Raw genomic sequence first — 21,502 nt, 5'->3', positions numbered from 1 at the left:
TTCTACAGACCGAGTCCACCCTACGGTGAAAATTTGATCTCAATCGGTCCTATTATTGCAGAGAAAATCTTTTTTAAAGGAAATTAAAACTTAAAATGGCACTGAGTTAAGGATCATCAGAATTCCCAAAGTTCAAAGTGCCATAACTTTGTCAAAAATGATCGAAACGTCGTGAAGTTCGAACTTGACCTTTAACTTATCATGAGGAAACCATGTGCCAAGTTTGAAATCATTAGTATTAAGCGTTTAGAAAACAAGTCCGGAAAGCTGTTCTTTGCGTGACGGACTGACGGACGGACAGACTGACGGAGGGACGGCGTGCAAACCTATAGTCCCCTCCGGTGTACACCGGTGGGGGACTAATAAATAGCCCCGAGCAGGCTGACAGTCATCTCTTGAGATTGTAGTTCAGACCTCTGATGATTGGTGGAGACTCCCCTGACCCAGAATCGAAAATTCTTAGACCGAATCATCCTACGGACCACCAAGAGGAATGGCTGTACCGGGTTTCAGAGCAATCGGTTAGTAAACAAGGGACGAGTAGGGATCCAAAGTTTCAGGGGATAAGTCGAAGCCTGAGCGATTGTGCAGGCCACTGTCTTGTATTCATGTGTCAAGTTTCAGAACAATCAGCCAGGCGACAAGGGAGGAGTAGCAAAAATAGCAAAAAGTTAATGGACAGACATCCAGACATCATGACCCATTTTATAAGTGAGTCTCTTCGAGAATCAATATGAAAGGACGTCATAATATGAAACAAAAATAATAAAAATAAAAATAAAAAAAAAGCCAACATACCTGTCGGAAATGTGACAACAGGGCTTGTGCTTTGGCCTCATCACGGGAGATTACAATAATGTCAAGAGTTTGGGATTTCACAGAATTCAGGACAAAGATGTGACGATGTTGGGGCCCAAGTTCATGGAGAAGAGCAGTACAGAACTCCATTGTTACAAAGGCTTTGTTACAAACAAAGGAAGTGGCGGCCGACATCCTGGTGCGACGTCATGGCTAATCGTGAAGACGATTTCGACTTTTAATCACAAAATTACCGATTTTATAAATCGGAAAAATGTAATCATATCTATTTTGTAGGGTATCAAGGGATAGACTAGTTTCGAGGTGGTCTGAGCATTTGGGTTTCCCTTTAAATAACATGGAGCGACGTAGGACCTCCAATCTGAAACTGACTTTGAAAGCCAGTTTTGTTTTATGAACAGCCCAGGAGAGGCCATTTTATTAAGACAACAGCATTAAACAAACATACAAGTTGTTGAGGTGATCTTGTTCTTCGATCTCTGTATTCTTCCGTTTCAGGCATGAAGTGATCTTCGATGTAGTTTTCCATGGCGTTAATGCTCCAACTCTGTCTCTCACGAGAGTCAGATGACCCAAGTAAAATATGTTTTGTATTATGCTTCTATAACATATATGTACTGAATATGAGATGCTGTGCAACACTAAAGGGATATATTTTGCCAATTAAAGCAACTCGAAGCACTGCATGGGGGAAGGAGAGGGGTCATTTTTATTATCTTTATGATTACTAGGGCATGCCCGTACTATATATAAGCTAGGACGTGCCCGTACGTGGGTGCCCGTTCCTTGCAAAAAAAAAAAAACTGCAAAAAAAAAAAAAAACTGCAAAAAAAAAACAATGGTTTGGTCCATTCGCAACGACCACAGAACCCCCCCCCCTCTATTTACATGAATGGTTTGGTCCATTCGCAAAGCCAAAGCGAACGACCACAGAACCCCCCCCTCTATTTACATGAATGGTTTGGTCCATTCGCAAAGCCAAAGCGAACGACCACAGAACCCCCCCCCCCCCCCTCTATTTACATGAATGGTTTGGTCCATTCGCAACGGCAAAGCGAACGGCGAACGGCTAAATCGCCATAGCTCGGTAAGTACTTGTCCGATTAATTTCAAACCTTGAAAAGGCACATCCTCGGGTCCCCAGCAATATACCTGGCAAGTTTCAAGTATATCGGACCGGTAGTTGTCGAGAAACAGCGGTCACAGACAAACGTACAGACGTACAGACGTACAAACGTACAAACGTACAGAGATTACTGGAATTATAGATAGATTAATACCATGGCAGAGTACCTACCCGACCAGCGATCATGTTCCAAGTGTGCAACACCTTCTTCTGGCACACCCCTTTATTTGGACGATGTATAGGCAACAGACCGCTGCTTTGATGGCTTCCAGAAATAAAATTAACCCAGGTTACGCATATGAAGTGAAAACATGCATACTGCTTATGTGCATATATAATACACTGTGGTTATATAGCTTGGATAATTCCAATTGCATCAACCCTCCACCCAAAGGAGGAAAATGCCAAGATGGGCGAATTTTTTAAAACTTTATGGAATCAAATGAAACATGCACAACTTCAGTGTTCCCTCATTAATCCCTGATATTTTCAGCGTCCTAGATCAAATCCTCTCAGAGTAGAATATACATACATACATACGCTCCATTATATATAGATGGCAATCAATATCACTTCAAAAATAGGACACCACACACACACAGCACAGATCTCATCCAAATGGTAACCCACCCTGTCCTATCCCTTTTTGTGAAATGCTAAAATCCAGGTTTAATGCTCACCACTCCTTTGTTCCTCTTTGTTCTGCTTATAAAACTGCCTTCCTGTAACTGTTTTTTTTTTCACTCTTACCTTCAGGGCTTCAAGTTGGCAGCGCACCACCTCAAGTCATCTTCAATCACCCTTCATGATATTTTTGGCCATCATTAACCCTTACAGGTTTCTGTTTTTCTTCCCCGCCTCTCTCTCGCTTCCTCCATATACATTCATCCCTTGCATCGATCTGTGTTATTCAACTGCCCCACAGCCAGTGCAATGCCTCTCTATCCTCTGTCACCTTGTTCTTTCTTCCATGAGCCTACATTTTCTATGAAATAATTAAAGTGGGTGGGAGGAAAAGGAAAAAGGAGAGCTCGTCAATACTTACAAGGAAGGGCGCCCCATGTAGATACCGGGCGTTGGTGTGTGGGGACGTTTGGTAATAGAAAAGTCTACCCGGATATTTCGTCCATCAACTTCCATTCCATTTGCCTGTTCTTTTGCCTGCAACGAGTTGAGAGTAATTTTCAAATGATGACACATGGTTCAATTCCTGCATATTCAAATTTATATTCAAAAACAATTTTAATGACCCATTCAAAATACCCCTAATGTACCGTTGTAAAGCAAATAAACGACTTACTTGGAACAAAAAAAATCAAAGTTGTAAATAAAATGTTACGTCTATTTAATCATAGGAATGCTTTTTAGCAGCACTTGTACCATTGGAACCACTTAATGAGTGGAAGAAGCACACAAAATTATGCACTTAAAAAAAAAAATTAAACCTTTAAAAAGAATTTTAAAAAACTTTTCAAATTAAGCACACCCAATTATTAACTAGAAAGCATCTGAAAATTCTAAGCCCATCCGCATCAGCTTTGTATTCAGACTTCTCCTACCTCTTCCATATGCCAAACACGACAAAACAGCTAAAAAATATATATATTTGACCTTTTCATCTAAAAGTAGCCAGGCTTGTTTGAAACTTTAGTTGAAGAGGATAGTATGACTTGAGTGCAAATACCAGGTAGCAAATAATACAAGTTCAATTTTTGTACAGCAAGTATTGAAGCTGGGGGTCACCATGGAAGTGAAGAGATTGCATTGATACACCATATGGTTTATTCTATACCAGAATACAAGACCCGTCACTTCGCTGACGGATATACCAATCTTTGCTGCGGTGGCTAATCTATAGGGGGCGGGGGGGAAGGATTCCTGGGAGATCCTGCTCTCCGTGCAGGGTAACCGACATCACGTGTTGGCATTGGCAGTTTTGACACGCGTGTCCATGTACCCATGAAAAAATATATTTTTTATTTTTTGGATCACAAACACTCCCGGGAGTTACCTTAATCCACCGCAGTTGGATTTCTTGAAATCTGTTAATCCGTTCTCAAGTTATAACACGACAATCAGACAGACAGACACGGCTCCTTATATAATACAGATAAATGTTTTGAGTCAACGATGAACCATACACTGCTTCAATCCATTAACTTTGCAGTCATGACAAAGGGATTGCAGTGTTACAATTATTGTCCCCAGTCGCACCACGGAGCGAAAGGGTGACTATGGTTTTCCCCTCCGTCCATGTGTGTCCATCCGTCCGTCCGAGCGTGCGTGCGTAAGCGAAGGACGGCATTCGAATTTGGTGTGTGGATGCAACCCACGTCAATATCCAAGATGGCCGCCGCCATGTATGTCTGATGCCATGTATGTCTGACGCCATGTATGTCTGAACCTTGTGAGAGGAATATCTTGAAAAATAAGCGAAGTACCAACTTCTAATCTGGTGTGTGGGTGTATCTAGGCATAAGGAAGAACCCTATTGAAAATTGGGTCGCCACGTCAAAATCCAAGATGGCCGCCGCCATGTATGTCTGAACCTTGTGAGCTGAATATCTTGAAAAATAAGCGAAGTACCAACTTCTAATCTGGTGTGTGGGTGTATCGAGGCATAAGGAAGAACGCTATTGAAAATTGGGTCGCCACGTCAAAATCCAAGATGGCCACCTTGCGTTAGGGTGCATCAAACGCCCCATGATTTTCAAAAAGTTGTTGTATTTTAATGTCTATTCCCTCAAATGTTACACTTGTTGGTAGAAGTATGTATGCAAAAAATAGATGAAATCAGAGGTGGTCCTGGGTGGCCACCGGCCACTTTTATATATTTAGGGCCATTTAGGGCCACAGCTAAACTACTTTACAAGATAATGTAAAATTAACTACAAGATAATGTAAAATTAACCATTATACCTATATACAAAAGTAAAGTCCTACTTTTACTAAATGCCTAATATCAAACAGTTAAAACAACCTTACATGTCAATGTAAAATTAACCAAAATCGTTCTTCATATTACAAAGTTGTCGTACAGTGTTGTAGTATTGTACTTTCATTGATTAAAAGTTTGAAAATGTATTAAGCACAACGCCAATGTCACTACTCCAACTTTGCTCGTTTCCGCAAATTTGGCCTCGCTTTGCGGTCACATTCAACCACTTTTTTTTTTTTTTTTTTTTTTTTTTTTTTGTTGTTGTTGTTGTATACAAGATCGAGGCTCGTGAAAGAGCGAACATTAATCACACAGAAAGACAAACAGACACATAAAACAAATAACATCGGGAGCGGTAGACAAGATGGGGAGAGAGGGGGAAGGACACAAACACAACATTTGAGAGCAGGGACCGAGAGACATGGAGACATCGAGAGATCTGTGGGAGGGAGAGGGCTTTGGGGGGGAGGCATGTGAAGGGGGGGAGGCATGTGAAGGGGGGGGGGGTGGGAGAGGTATAAACATATGGACACTGCCAGGATTTCCAGGAAATAAGTTGGAATTTCAAACAAGGTGGATCTGGGGTGAATTAGTGGGGGTAGAAAAGATCAAGGTTATGGATGGGGGAAGATAAGAGATGGTGGTGAACAGCTGTTTTAAAGACCTGGAGGGAGGAGAGGGATTGAAGGGAGTGTGGGAGTTTGTTCCACAGGCGGGAGAAAAGAGGAATGAAAGAGTGAAGGTGAGCAGAGAGCCGAGATTTCGGCAGTTTAACCATCAGAGGGTTGCTGGCAGATCTTGTGCGACCTGTAGGAATATTTGGGGGACAGAGCACAGAGAGAGCTGGGGGAGCAAGGCCGGAGAGGAGTCGGTAGAAGACAGAAAGACCACCTACCTGCCTGCGGTGAGTGAGTGAAAGGCCCTCAGAGATAGCTTCATCGCGGGAGATTCCAATGATTTTGAAAGCTTTGGATTCAACAGCGTGAAGCCGAGCCAGGTGTGAGGCAGGAGCACCAGCCCATAGGGGAGAACAGTATTCCATAGAGCTGCGGATGAAAGCCTTGTATGTGGTGAGGAGCTCAGGTGTGCCGAGGAAGGACTTCGCACGACGGAGGATGCCCAGTCGGCGACTGGCTTTGGAGGCCAGCTTGGAAATGTGGTTTTCCCAAGAAAGATCATGGCAGATAGTGAGACCCAAAAGCTTGAGTGACAGAACTTCTTGGAGAGGATTGTTGAGAAAGTAGATGGGAGGGTTGTCCAGTCGATCTTTTCGGAGAGACATAGTAAGAGAGTGAGATTTGGCAGGATTGAAGACTTGAAGAAGATTTTGGAAGTGGTCTTCTCTTCTTGCAGTTGAGACAAAATCAGTTGCGAGCTTTACTGCTCTCTCCGCAGGGTCATTCACAACATTAAGCCCATCCACAATGGACTTGGCTGCCTTGAAGTGCTCATTGTTCTGCCAAGTGTCAACATCCTCTGTTAGGAAGGTCATATCTAGGTGAAGAAGGTTTACTGTAAACTACGAGTCCTTGTTCACAAGATCAGCCAGGGTTGTCGCTTCTGTAATTTTTGGAAATGACGGTTTGCCATATCCAGAACCGTAGCGGTGTTTTGGAGTGCTTGGCATTTCATCTGGTTGTATGGCCAGTAACACATCTGCAAGGGCACGACGATCCTTTTGAGGAATTGCATTGCTGAACAGTGCCAAAACAACCAGTTCTGGGGTTAAATACCACAAATGTCTATCAAAGGCTTTCACAGCGCTGACTGAAATGGTTGAGTTGACAGCTTTATAGTTGAGCAGAGTCTTGTAAAAGCACAAATCAAACCATGGGGCATTTGAAGCAGACTGACATATGAGCCACCAATCACAATAAATATAAACAACAAAAACAACAAACTCCTTCAGTTTTTTCTGTTGATGTTGTGTTGTTACAGTTCCTCGAGGTAGTAGAGAAATTTGCTCTTCAAGTAGGCATATTTTGATGGAATAAAGAATCTTTGACATCCACCTTGCTTTATGCATGGCCCCTGGTCTGTGGAGTGTTCCTTGTTTTGTGATATCATCATCGAGGACTACCTGGCAGAGTTGTGCCATTTCCTTGTAGTCTTCCCTACAGTATGAAGCGCTTGTGCGGATTGTGCTTAAAACCTTGTTTTTGCAGGATAAAAGCAGCTGTTGTGCATAGTCATTGTACATGGAAATGTCAATTTTGGTTAAACTTTCATTCTTTGCATGCGATATGCGTTCCCAATTCTTCTGGAATTTTTGGAACAAAGATACTTCTGGAGACTTTGATGCCTCAATTTTGAGAACGTCAAACACATGATCCAGGATTACCTCTCCAACATGATGGCGACATGCACACCACAGAAGAGCACGGTCCAGTTTTGATTGAATGGTAACACAGGCAGCTGTAACGTGTCCAGTGTTTGATGCTGTTGTGTCAAAACATAAGTTGACAACTGATTGTTTGCACTTCCATGAATGTAGATACGTGTAAGTGTGCTCGGCAATGATGTCACCTGATGACCTATCACTTCCAGGAGGATATCTAGCCACCCCCAGTAGCTTTACATCAGTGGCATTCCCAACCAACACTGGCAATCTTTCTTCCTTGACATTCTTGTTTGTGAGCGTTGGTATCTGCTTGCCATCCCAGTGAAGTGTTGCAGCTGTTGGGGCGATCCAATTTTCTTGAATATCTTTGGCGATAGCACTTGTTATTGATCGTCGAGCCTTATCAGCAGTTGAGTACGACTTGGCCACACGACGTGGATCACCTCCTGCCTCTTGAATTACAGCTTTGGTGAGCGCAACCTGTTGAACAGGAGTTATGTTTAGTCGAGTAGCAACAGACACAACTGAATGTCTTTTCAGAATATCATGAGGAATAAAGGCAGATGTACCTGCATATGTTGATCTGTGGTGACTACGCTTCCTTTGAAACTCTGGAATCGCCTCTTCTTCAGTTTCTTCCAAGCTATCTGCAGAGTCACTATCATCAGAGCATACAGAACTAATTGTCATCTCTTGTACACTGGATGATTCATGACGTTCTCGTCTTGAAGCTTCCGCTAAGAGGCGTTTTTCTTTTCTATGATCTTTATCAACTTTCTTCTTGTCAACACCACCAAATGAGGCTACTCTGTCAGATTTCATTGACTCTAAAAATACTCTATCTTCCTCATTCTTAATGTTTGTCATTGCATCTTTTGTCCATACACCAAAGGTCTTATCAAGACGTTCATTCATGGTTTGCAACTTAGCCAAAGTGCTTGGAGATTCTCGGCGAGAAACAGGTATTTGACGCAATTTGTTATTGTCATTAAGAAGGTCAAGTATTAGTTTGCAGCATTGATGGTCTGAAAGCATAGGAATATTTGCTTTAGTGTAGAATTTTTTCAGCTGGATAAGGACAATGCTGGCAGATTTCCATTTCAGTGGCTGAGTTTGTTTGCCTTCACATATTTCTTTCTGGATGTACCACATCACGCATTGAAGAACCTGCCGGCAAGTTGGGAGGCGGACTCCTGTCAATGTACCATCTGCTTCTGTAAAAGCATTGCCAAGACCAAAAATGGCACTTGCTAATCTGGTCTTCTTATCTGCCATCTGAAAGAAAATAAAGGATATTATTAGACTACTAGTATGGGACCCACGATTAGACCTCCGATTTCATTCATGTAAAAATACAAACTAATTATCAAACCATCGTTTTTTGCATAAAATTGTTATATTTGTATTCCTCTCATCAAGACCTTCAATTTGATACCAAACATGACTAGGTTTGGGTGTAAAATAACAAAATCAAACATTTTTACATAGTGCGGCCCCGAAAATGGCCCTAAATATATAAAAGTGGCCGGTGGCCACCCAGGACCACCTCTGATTTCATTTATTTTTTGCATACATACTTCTACCAACAAGTGTAACATTTGAGAGAATAGACATTAAAATCCAAGAACCTAAGGGCGTTTGATGCACCCTACCTTGCGTCTTCCACTTTGTCAACTCGCATCACTTCACCGACGAGGGACCAAGGCGTAACGCTTGTATTTACTATATTATTATTATAGGTACATACCTCAGCTCTGATTGGTGTACGTTTGTGAGACATATACATACATACATACATACATACATACATACGGAAAGACAAACACTGTTCGAGACGGCTTTGACCTACGGGCTATGCCGAAAAAACGAACAATCGGCTTCCAGCTTTTGATTGGTGAACCAATTCAGTAAACCGACATGCAGTCGTAAAGTTTCAGGTCAAATGGATGAAAATGGATGATTTTAGGTAATGCAAACCTTTAACCTTTTCATAAAATGATTAATTTTCCTGCTCTGTATTCTCGAAATAAAGCTTTCTTGAAAATTTGATGACAAAAGCTCAAAAGGTTCAAAAAGTTATGGCACAGACACACAGACATGGACACACATACACAGACACGGACACACACATAGACAGACACAGACACAGATTTCATGAATGAAAAACTCCATCTCCTGCTGCATGGGGAATGGGCTAATACCTCTTAAAGCAATAGAAACCAAAAAAAAAGGAGAAGATATAAAAGTACATGGAAGGAGGACAAAAAACAACCTTTTTTTCTTCCCCCATTTACGCAAGGATGAGTATTCCTGTCAGTAAAGCGACTTGTCTTATATGCGTCATTTTGAAAGACGTTTCCACATCTATCAGCGTGACAATATCAGGTTTATGCCAACTCATTCGGCTGCATGACCTTTCAGCATGACAACGACCTGCAGCACACAGCCAAAGCTACACTGGAGTAGCTAAGGAACAAAAAGATAAATGTCCTTTAGTGGCCTAGTCAGAGTCCTGTCCTAAATCCAATCGAAAATCTGTGGCATGACTTGAAGATTGCTGTCCATCAATGCTCCCAAAACAACTTGACTGAGCTTGAACAGTTTTCTGCAGAATAATGGGCAAATATTGCCCAAACAAGGTGTGCAAAGTTGGTAGAGACCTATCCCAACAGACTCACAGCTGTAATTGCTGTCAAAGGTGCTTCCAAAGTATTAACTCAGGGGGGAGTGGCCACTTGTCCAATCAAAATATTCTAGTTTTGTATTTTAAATAAATTTTCTGAAATTTGTAGAATTTGTTTTTCACTTGGAAGTTGTGGGTTACAATGTGTAAATAAAGGTGGGAAAAGGCTGATTTAATGCAATTTAATTCCAGGCTATGAGGCAACAAAAGGAGAAAATTTTGAAAGGGGGTGTAGACTTTTAATAGGCACTGTAAATACTCATGCGTCATCAATAAGGTGGCCATTCGCCTGGTTTTGAGGACAGTCCAGTTTTCTGCTTCTTTGTCCTCTTGATATGAAACCGAACGTCTTTATGTTCTCCATTTTCCTCTTGAGCCAGCTCAGCTTTCGACACACAATTTAACTTTTGATTGTTAGTTTTCATTGGTTAATGCAACAACAACAACCACCAGGCATTTTAAGGCCATTTTCCCTGCTAGAGCGGGGGTTAGCCTTGCGGTCCCCATGACAATCTTCTCCATTTTGCCCTATTTTCTGCATCTCTCCTTGTTAACCCCCTTGCCCGCATTTCGCCTTCCACCATCTTTAGCCAAGTCTTTCTCGGTCTTCCCCGTCCTCTACTCCCTTCTACATTCATTTCCATCACTCTTCTCAACCAGTCACTTTCATCCTTCCTCAACACATGACCAAACAATCTTAACCCATTTCTCTTCACAGCATCCATCACAGGCTCTATTCCTATTCACAGGCCACAGTTTACATAGATATGTAAACGACTTTCAAAATGACTAGCTTATAAGATTAGTCGCTTTACTGATGGGAATACTCAATGGGAGAAAAAGATGGTTGTTGTTTTTTGTCCTCCTTCCATTAGTTCATGTATTTCTCATTTAATTAATCCCAGGTTTGGATTCATCCAGCGAATGCCAACAAAGATCCTGTTTCTTACGTTTCCTAATGACGTCTATACGTTATGGCTGTTGCTTAACGATGTCGGGCATTTGTCTGTACGGTGCGAAAGATGGCATTGTCAAAACTGTTAGGTGCTTTCCTGAAATGAAAGACTGCCAGACGAGCGAGGAAAGGTATCTGAAAGGTTTCAGCAAAGCCCAAGTACTGTACGTGCTGCGTGTCTCAGTTACCACCGATGCCGCCACCGCCACAGCCCTGCTGATTTACAATTATCTGTGTAAAGATGAAACTACCGTAAAGTCCCAGGGGTCACCAAATATTTTTGGTTTTTAATTGGATAAACAAATGCCAGAGATTGGATAGACAAATGCCAGAGATTGGATAGACAAATGCCAGAGATTGGATAGACAAATGCCAGAGGCCACTAACACATAATTAGTGGCAGAGGATAGAAGAAAGTAGAGGCGATTAACTCAGATATAATTTAGCAATGAGGGGGGAGAGGCTGGGGTGGGGGGAGAGGCTGGGGTGGGGGGAGAGGCTGGGATGAGAGGAGGTTGGGGCGGGGGGCTGGTAGATTGGCGCAACATTCTCAATTTTCCAGGGATTCCAAGGATTTGGTCAAGTTTTCTTTTTATATGATTTTCAAGTATGAAACTTTTTTATTCTTCCAGGAATTTCAAGGACTATGTGATCCCTGTAGATTGAGGTGAATATATTCAGAGTTGAAATATTTTGCTGGTAGAGCTGAAAGAGATGCAAAAGAAGGAGCAATGGACAAATAAATTCTGACGATTACACAGATCAGACAACAGGATAATATACTTACATCTCTAGCATCATCAATGTTTTCAAAGCTGACGAATGCAAAACCTCTTGGACGCCCCGTCTGCTGGTCCAGCACGACACTAACGTCACTGAGAGGGCCATAACGCGTGAAGATTTCACGAAGATCTTGTACCGTGGTGTTATAGCTCAAGCCAAAAATGCCGAGGCATTCATTTGGTTCTGGGTTCATCTGTGATAAATAACATCAAATCATAAGTTCCAGATGGCTTCTGTGTAGCCACTCAAGTCTTTGAAAGATCAAGATTTAACAGATCACAAATGAAGGAAAGTGGAGCTGCTCGCCAAGGTTTTTCCCTTATGTGGACTCATCAGAACGGCATACCAAACTATCATTTACTTGTAACCAAAAACTAAATCAGTTAAAGAATGAATTAAGCCCCCGACTTGGTGAAGCAGGAAAGCACAGATCACATCCCATATCAGCTATTGCTGAACGATCTGTTAACAACAATCCACCACACGAGCACGTTGTCTCTGTCCTGCACCAGATAGGAGGTGGAGTTGAGGTTGGGCGTGATTAATAAACCAGAAACAGCCCTTCCGACCCGAAAAAGACATGACATCATATACATCTGTGATGTAATGTGCAAAAGTAATGTGCAAAAGTAATGTGCACAGTAATGTGCAAAAGTTTAACTTTTGTGGTGCTATTTCCCATTAAACATTTGTGGGAAGTTAGAAAGGCAATATATTTGTGGAAGTGTACAATATAGGTACATAATAATTCAAATTTCTCTGAAAGTCAATTTTATATTGCAGTCACCTTTAAGTATATAAAATAAATTGGGGATTTGAAAAGGTTTTGTTTTTTTGTACAGTTTTGATGACTTTCCCATCATTGCTATTTCCACGGACACTTAAATCTCATTTACAAATTGGAGTGCTTGAACATATTTACAAATGAGTACATCACTCCAAGCGATTAGTTCAATGACATAATTACAGGGATTTTGACTGCTGCCTGGTATTATTGATGGTACACGCCTTTACTTTTCCAAATAGTTTGTAGTAACTGAAAAAAAAACAACGGGATAAATATCATCCCGGGATTAATGTATGAAGTAAGGGTGGGGTGTGGAAGGGCATCATCAAATGTTACATAATATTTTAGGGAGTGTCTGTTGAAGTGTTACAGAGCTTGCAGGGGTCGCAGGGGTTGGGATGAGAGCGGCGTCACGTTACGTAATTTTGAAAGACCCCTTGAAAACAAAGCCGTGTCGGCTGCTGGAAATCGCTCAATTCCTAGTCATGTGGAGAGAAAAGCTGGCTTGTAGACCATGGGCCAAATCGCTAGGCTGTCATCTCGATGCAATTTTTTTTAGGCAACCCAATTTCCACACCGGATGTACTTTATGATGTTGAGATTAGGAATCACCAATGTTCCCACGTTTCTATTTGCACATAAACGAGAGGACAACCACTAAAAATTGTGCTCAGCTACCGCAAGCAGCCAATCATCGGCGTCCATGCGGAGGCCAACACCCGTCTCCTGCTTCCTCGATCCAATATGGTGGCCCCCATGGGGTGTTGTTTGCACATTGTGCCGACTGAAAATGGCCCAATTATACCGAGTTCTGACGTCAGTTTCCCAAAAATGTGTCAATGTGTTTGAAGATGGGAAAACCTGGATGGTGAGAAGCAAAACATTGCCACTGAATTCACTGCTAAGATCAAGGATTCCACTCAGAAACCTGATCTCGGATACAATCAAAAATGTTATGTGATGTAAGCAAATGATATCACCCACTCACTATGTAGTGCCATGACTGTGTACTATTTATATTTAGTATATATGATTTGCCCACCTGACAAAGGATGATTACCTCCATTAATTTGGAAATCTCGTCTTGAGGTTGGACACATCAATCTAATCTTGCGTTCAAATTAGAACAAAGCAGTATAGTGAATTTGCATGATGTTATGATGCTAGGTATTTGTGTATAATCTTATTGACTTCAATGGTCACATTCAGCTTTACTGATTAACCCAAAATCGAGAGGGCTGAAAATCATATGTCAAAGACGATTACCACATCCACCTTAATCCTAGGTGGCGTGCCACAACCTTCCCCGAAGAGCTGGGATCTAAGATCCCATCAACAAAATCAGCATCACAAAGAAATGAGCATGTTCTTCCTGTGTAAAATTAATGCCTCCCATATCAAAATTTGGCATTAAATACCCAATATTCATTCTACATATTGAATGGCCATATACAAATTTGATGACGTCATAGAAAATGAATGTGAAACCCCAATAAGCGGAAACATTGGATTTTAGGAATCGATGTACTCTAATTATTAATATAAAAAAACTATTTGCAGTTTGCCTAAAAAAAATTGCATCGAAAATCATTTTAAAGCCTCTCTTAGATTTTGGCCCAAGGTCGATTGTGGGTTATACGTGCCTGAATTTTTCATAGAGCACTTTTTTCCCCCAGGAGCTGGGTATACAAGGGGGCAGGTTATTTGTGTGAAAATACGGTAATGGAATGGCACCAAAGTGCAAAACACTGGACAAAAGTGATTATTTTAATCTTATTTAATTGCTGGTTTACAGAGCTGCAAACGATTTATGAAAGAAACACTGACGGATTACAAAGGAAAACAATTGAATACGCCATTCATAGGGGAGGAATAGTGGGGGAGAGGGGGCAAGTTTAACAGCTTATGAACATTTAATCTGCTTCAACACAGCAAGTGACTTCACAATAAAGTCAATCTATATTTATTTCACCTGTTTCTTAAAATTCTGTTGAAACTACCCTTTGTGGTAGCCAACCTTTGTATTTTTTTTTGAAGTCGAGGAACCTAACCCTGTTATTACCATACGAAATTGGTTTTAACCATTGCTGTATTGAATATTGCTGCATTTTCCAGGAACGCAAGACCGAAATATTTAAGGGTTTACTGTACTTTGTAATCGTACCCGATTCTAAAAGGATTTCAAAGATTTTCAAATTAATCACCAACTAATTCTGTTATTTCCTTCCTTCCCTCATTCTTCATATTTTGGATTTTCCAACATCTCTTCGAAGAACTAATTCGCTTCTTACATTAAAATCTATCAATGACATTAAAAACAAAATCATTATCCAAATCTCTCTGTCATGAATACCTCAGGTTTGTTTTATTCCTCATCTTGATCTCTTCCCCTTCTTCTTGACATATATTGTTATGTTTGTAGGGGATAACTTAGAACCAGGTAGATTCGCATAAATTAGCATGCTCCGTATGTCGCGATGAAGAAGAACCACCATGTAATGAGTACTTGTTTAGCCGGGATGTCGTGTAAGGTGTATCTTCGTTCCCATCGCGAGGTGTGGGGTCTCCCTGAGACTCTGGGACAGCCAACATGTGGTGACCTGCCATGCTGTGCTGGTCTATGGACGCGGGTCGAACCGCATGGACAGAAATGATTATAACCCACCGGACAACCATTGGGGCATCTGTGGAACGTGATGGTGTGACAATGATCTTCCACAGATGTTCCGTTGTGATTTGTGGACTCTGGGCTTGGGGAGAGAGCCATGGGATTGATGAATCGGGAATTTGTAACGAGCAGAGCATACAGGGCCATGCTCGGCTGGCAGGGGTATGGAGAAGCACCCTTCTTTGTTGAAGATAGTGAAATGTGAAAAAAAAAATTGCCATGCCAAAAAATAACACCCCATGTGAGGGTTAGATGTAAATTTAAGGGTGAATTTTGTGAAGAGGAATGGTGGACACTGCACAGTGGCACCATTATTGATCCAGGCATGTTAGACCAAAGTGTTGGAAGCTGGGATAAAATTGACAAGTAGTAGGACACAGCCTTCAACTGGCTACGGGGGCAACGGCGCCAATATTTGGGATGCGGGGCTGTGGAGTTGTAGTTGGGTAGTCTGGGGGTCAACGTGGTGCTGTGTGTGTCTGAGGTGTATGGACTGTGTCTTCTGGGATGTCTCCTGGTGAAGCATGGCTATCTGCTAGACCCTGGGCGTGGTCAAGCATGAGTGGGCACTGGGGGCTGCAGTTGAGTAGACTGGAGGATGAGAGGTGCAGGGGACGTGATGAGGATGCCACGCACTGCGACCGTTCCCCCCAGGTCCACGGTTTTGGGAATGGTGGAGTTGGCAGCAGGTGCTCACCACATTGGCCAGCTGGGGCTAGTGCAGTCGTGTTCTTCACAAGGGGCCGAAGGATAGATGGTGGGTCACACTCATGGGCCATGTTGGTGTTTCGGCTGCTCAGCTTATCCCGATGGCCCTTGCACGGTGGAGGGGCGGAGCTGTCGTAGCCAAATGTAGTAGTGTAGTAAAGGTCACCGGAGGAGGCGGATCCACATACTTGCCAGTACAGTGGGATAAAAAGGAAATTTGGTGAAATTTGATTGGCCCCATTGGACAAATTTTGGGATTCAGTCGGGTGGATGGCACTCTTGGGCCCGACCAACCTGCAATACCTGCACATCAAGGTAAAGGTAAGGCCTTGGTGTATACTGCGCCAGGGTTCAGTACTTGCTTTTAGAAATTGGGACATGAGGAATTTGGAATAGGGGGGCGGGTGAGAGTGACGGCATGGTGGGTGAGGGGATTGGAATGTGGGCCACAAAGTGTCTTGTGGGTGGCGTTTGTTTGTGTGTAGAGGTTTTGTGTTTTTGTGTGGTCGGGAGAATGGAAATGAATTGTGATCGAGTTATGATTGAAATGTGTTTGTAACTTTAAAATGTGAATGGAAATTTCACATGTAAACAGGCCATGGCAGCATCCTTTTGTGACATGTTTGATTGAAAATGTGGATGAGAATTGAATGGCAGCGGGGGAGGAAATGTTTTTGCGGATTTTGTGGGTGGGGAAGGTGTGTATGTCCGCAGGTACGGATCAAGCTCTGGAGGAGCAGTGACTGCGGCCCCCTCTGCGGTAATTGTCCCTGACAGCCAGTGGTGTCTGGAAATTGGGAAGCTGTCGGTGGGGGTGTGAGGAGGAGCGGGGAGGACAACAGCGCAAGGAGCTGTTTGGCTGTCAGCGGGCCAAGAGTTAAAAAGGGGGGAGAGGGGGTGAGGTAGTCGTAAGTCGGGCGACTTGCGTTTTGGACTGCAGACACCATAGCCTGAAGCTGCCCCACCATCTTGCTTGCACAGTACCTCCCCGCTGCCTAGTAGAAACGCACACACATGTATAATGACATCTATGGCATGGTCCTGCAGGGGGCGGGGGGGGGGGGGGGGGGTGAAATACGTGTTTTGATGATTTTGTGTTTTGATGATTCTTGAAGTGTGTGTGAATGGATAGGGGATTTGTGTGAATGAATGGGGGCGAAATCCACCGAGCCATGTCACTCACCTGTAACACCAAGACAGGGCCCGCAGAAATTTGGGGTGCATTGGGATGGGCCCGCGGAAATTTGGGGTGCATTGGGATGGGCCCGCAGGTAACATTGGGTATTGTGGCATCTACCGGGGGACGTGGTCTGCAGGATGGGGTTGTATAGATGTTTTTGAATTTTTGTATTTATGATGGTTAAGTTTTAGTCAGGTTCACTATGTTAACAAATATAATTTCGTTCAAAATTTTGGTAGATTAGCAAAACTATACATTTTTGGAATATTCAGAGCATGAGGAATCCAAAAATTAATGTTTACATTTGCGTAGACACCTTTGCGAAAATGACACTTCAGTGATGAAGATAGTCAGGTTCACTATGTTAACAAATATAATTTCCTTCAAAATTTTGGGATTAGCAAACCTGTACATTTTTGGAATCTTCAGAGCATGGAGAATCTGAAAATCAATGTTGGCATTTGCACAGACACCTGCATGGCCGCCATTTTGGATTTTGAAAATGGCCGCCATAAAATACATATTTTGCGCGATCTCGGCTTCTAGTCAACCTCGAGACTTAATTAAATATGCTAATCCTATGTTTTCTGGGTCAAGGAATCCAATAAAGGCCTCAAAATAGTGCTCAGGATTATAGAAAAGCAACAAACAAAGGTAATTGAAAACCATTGTCTTTATATTTGTGATATAACTGTATTACATAATACATGATATTGCAAGTCCTTTGAAGTTATAGGTTGTTATAGGAAGTTATAGGTAGTATCAGATTGAACTATAAGTCCTATACACAGGATCTACGAGGTCTATACCGTTCAGGAATATGCTTTTACAGATCTTCATCACTGTCCTGAGTGTCATTTTCGCAAAGGTGTCTACGCAAATGTAAACATTAATTTTTGGATTCCTCATGCTCTGAATATTCCAAAAATGTATAGTTTTGCTAATCTACCAAAATTCTGAACGAAAAAACATAGTGAACCTGACTATTTGTGGTTTCGGTAGTTTTTTGTGCCTTGACTTTTTCTTCCTGTCCCAGGAATTAGGAGCAAGGACTTCAAGTTTTGTAATTATTTGATATATGAATTGTTGCTCAAGGGGGTAGAACGATAAGGAGAATAGGTAAGTAGCCACGGCTCGCTTCCCAAGCCTTCCTGATTTATTTCATAGACTAATTAAGTGCGAGTCGGTAAGTGTTAAGATTGGGATGCTGGCGCCTGCAATGAAACTTGCAGGGGCTTCGGTTCCGGGGGCTGCGTTATGTTTGTAGAGGGTAGTGATAACTTAGAACCAGGTAGAATTGCATAAATTAGCATGCTCCGTATGTCACGATGAAGAGGAACCACCATGTAATAAGTACATGTTTAGCCGGGATGTCGTGTAAGGTGCATCTTCGTCCCCATCGCGAGGGGTGGGGTCATGTTGATTAGATTAGGGATTATGTTCACTAATCCCGTGTCGATACCTCCAATTTATACCTTTGTTTCTCATGACACCGCATTAGACACCAGCCAAAATCGCCCATTAAACTACACTAATTAACAATAAAACCACCGGAAATCATGCATCAAGCCCTACTGCTGACGACCCCAACTTGGATAGCAACATCGAAGCAGGCAAGGCCAAGAGCCACACCCCGAGGAGTGGTGATTGGGGCGGGGAGGGGGGGGGGGGGGAGTTGATTGGCACAAGCCCAGGTAAGATGGGACTTGCTGATAGGAGCAGAGATGGACTACAAAGAGGTGGCACATGCTGATTGGTGAAGCAGGCACGGATGACGTCAGAGCCTGGGGGATAACAGAACGCTCTGGCGGACATTTTCTCTCTCTTGCTTCCTTCTCGTTCTGGATGTCAAAGTGGACGGTTGTGCTTTGCACGGGCACGGGGAGGCTTCATTGTGAACGGGCGCGTCCGAGCCTTGCTGGTGGTCGAAAAGAGGTGGAAGAGCCGTGGACGGAAGAGCTGCAGTTTTCCAGGCAAGAACGATGAGTGGACAAGCGCTGCTTGCTGCTGCAGCGTGACGAGGCCAGGGGTGAGCGAGACGCCCAGTGAGGCCTGCTTCACGCCAATGAGCGCGTTTCGCGCGCAACAAGCGCCAAGACCTCAGACGATCTTTGGGGTTCCTGGCGAGACTCACCGATCGAGTTGAGCTAAGTGCCATAAAATTACACCTTCCATTTTCACATAATTATTTCTACCTTTGTCTGTTTTGGAGTCTGTTGTGGGGACGTCCCAGGTTAGGGAATTTAGTTTTATCTTGCGGTATTTTGTGACTGGCATTTTCTTTAATAAACCTATTATTTTTTTTGTACATTTTAAACCCGTTTTCGTTTATTTATTGCAGGTTTGAAGACCGCCGGTGGGATCGTGAAGGTTAAGCTCTGGTTTCTTCCCCCCCCCCCCCCCCCCCCCCCCACCCCCCACCACGCATATTCTCAGCTGTATTTGAACTGAACGCCTTGGAGTAACAGCTTGTTTGGCAATCCGTTCCTTGGAAGATTTTAATTACCAGGAACGTAACAATATTTTCCAATTCTGTTGATCACGCAAATGCTTATTCCATGAACTATCCCTCCGAACTTGAAGCCCAACTTTTTATGTGTTTAAATAATCAATTTAATCCCTGTCACAATGTATGTCTTCATTAATCAGAATTTGGGATCATGAGAGGTCCAGTCTGCAGAGAATGCTAGCACACGACCACTAACACTTCAAAATCTTTGAAAGGGAGTACTCAGTTTTCACTCCGGTTGTTTGTTTGTTTGTTTGTTTATACAGGTGATATCTCAGCCATCCTTTGAGCTAGGGTGCTGAAATTTTGGCACAATCGTGAGCAAGAGCTTGGGCGAAAACGGTATTTTTTGATTAAACAATTAATTGATTAGTTATTTATTTATTACAGATTAATTAAGTACTTATTTATTTCCTTTCTCATCTGGCCATTATCTCAGGCACCTTTTGAGCTAGGAAGCTGATATTGGACATGATGTGTCCAATGCCAAGTGATTTGGCTGTAAAGGCAAAAAAAAAAGATTTATTGATTAATCAATTAATCGATTAATAATAATTTATTGATTAAACAATTTTTTTTTTTCCCCGATTAATGAATTGTTTAATTACTCTTCAAAAAGATACAGCTTCACTTGAAGCACTGGTAGTTTAGGTATGCTATTAGCCAATTGATTAAGAAAATATTTTATGATTATTATTTATCGATTTTAATTATGCAATTAATCAATCAATTATTGTACACCTCTCCCTCCCAATAACCTCTATGAGCTGTACAGCAATATCGCCAGGCACCGATGGCGCACCGGAAGATATTTATTTATTTGGCATGGGGGCGGTGTACTTTGAATGTATCTGTACTTGTTTCCTTCTCTCTTTTTCTGTTTCTTCATTCTTTCCCTTGACATTTCTCCCACAACCAGTTCTACCTTGCTTTCCCATGAGCCTCTCCTGTAAAGAAAATTAAGAAAATTATTAAATATATTTACATAATGAGATAGCTTTGTTAAGTTTCCCACCCCTTTACTTCAATATATTGCAAATAGCTCTCACTATGAACACTGCAAAGAGCAGATCAATAACATGCCATCGATCACACACTATCCACACCACAATTCCACCGCATTTAGCATTTATAGATCCTCGTTTGGCCATTATTATTTACAAAACAAGTGTTTCATTTGACACATCATACTTCTAAAGGTGGATGACAATTGCCTGCACGATACAAGCCAAAATGAGGAAGGAATGAATGCAGGACAGGCAAGGTTCCTTACTCTATCCCCATGATGGCGTCGTTGGCGAAATCCGTATGGTGGAGAGTGGCTGCGACTGCGGCGATCGCGGCGCTCAGGGGTGTACGATCGTGAGCGTCGGTGATGACGCCCTCTTGAGTGAGAACGAGAGCGCCGACGGTCAGAGCGTGTCCGAGAGTGGGACCTGTGGAAAGGAAGCAAGTCAAGTTTTATTGTTAAAAAAAATATTCAGAGGAACTGGAAATAGATGACTGTGTAAAGATATATGTATCCCTCCCCAAACCCTGCCCCCCCCCCCCCCCCCACCCACCTCCCTCCCTCCAAGATCAACCACCCCAATAAAAGTTCCTAAACTAGCATGGTAACCGATTTATAAAAGGAAAGGTCAGTAGAACAAAATAAAACACGATCTGAACTATTATTTACAACTATTTTTCTTCTTTCATATGCAGCACAAGGCTGTGGGATAGCATCATTGGCTGAAGATGTGGCTGTGCCGCTGATGCATTGCCCTATATTGGATAGGGCAGAAATTTGGAATTTGACCAGGGTGCCAGCAATAGCTCACCTACGCTTTGCAAAGGAAATTGTGCAAAAGGAACTACTGCTGTCAGACAGGACACCAGTTTAACGTCTATCTGAGGAAAGGCACACAGATTGATTAATCACCCTGCCTGTGAAATAACGGGATGACAGTTTATAGCTGGGCCGAGATTCAACACCAGGTTAGACAGCTTAGAAATTAGTGTGTGT

The 21,502-nt window shown here is 42.5% G+C and overlaps 1 protein-coding gene across 1 annotated transcript in view; it reads right to left on the bottom strand.

Moving 5' to 3' along the window:
• LOC137431401 (transformer-2 protein homolog beta) overlaps window positions 1-21,502 on the bottom strand; it is a 49,114-nt gene that overhangs the window by 20,252 nt on the left and 7,360 nt on the right. The window contains exons 3-6 of the mRNA XM_068122696.2: window positions 20,771-20,933; window positions 20,355-20,444; window positions 11,650-11,838; window positions 2,991-3,106 (exon numbers count right to left, since the gene is read on the bottom strand). Coding sequence (XP_067978797.1) covers window positions 2,991-3,106; window positions 11,650-11,838; window positions 20,355-20,444; window positions 20,771-20,933 — 558 coding nt within the window. The remainder of the gene's footprint in view (window positions 1-2,990; window positions 3,107-11,649; window positions 11,839-20,354; window positions 20,445-20,770; window positions 20,934-21,502) is intronic.

The sequence above is a fragment of the Myxine glutinosa genome, chromosome 7 (assembly GCF_964187855.1).
Source record: "Myxine glutinosa chromosome 7, kmMyxGlut1.1, whole genome shotgun sequence".
NCBI lineage: Eukaryota > Metazoa > Chordata > Myxini > Myxiniformes > Myxinidae > Myxine > Myxine glutinosa.
The sequence above is the reverse complement of the archived record's forward strand: the minus strand, read 5'-3'. Positions and strand labels throughout refer to the sequence as shown.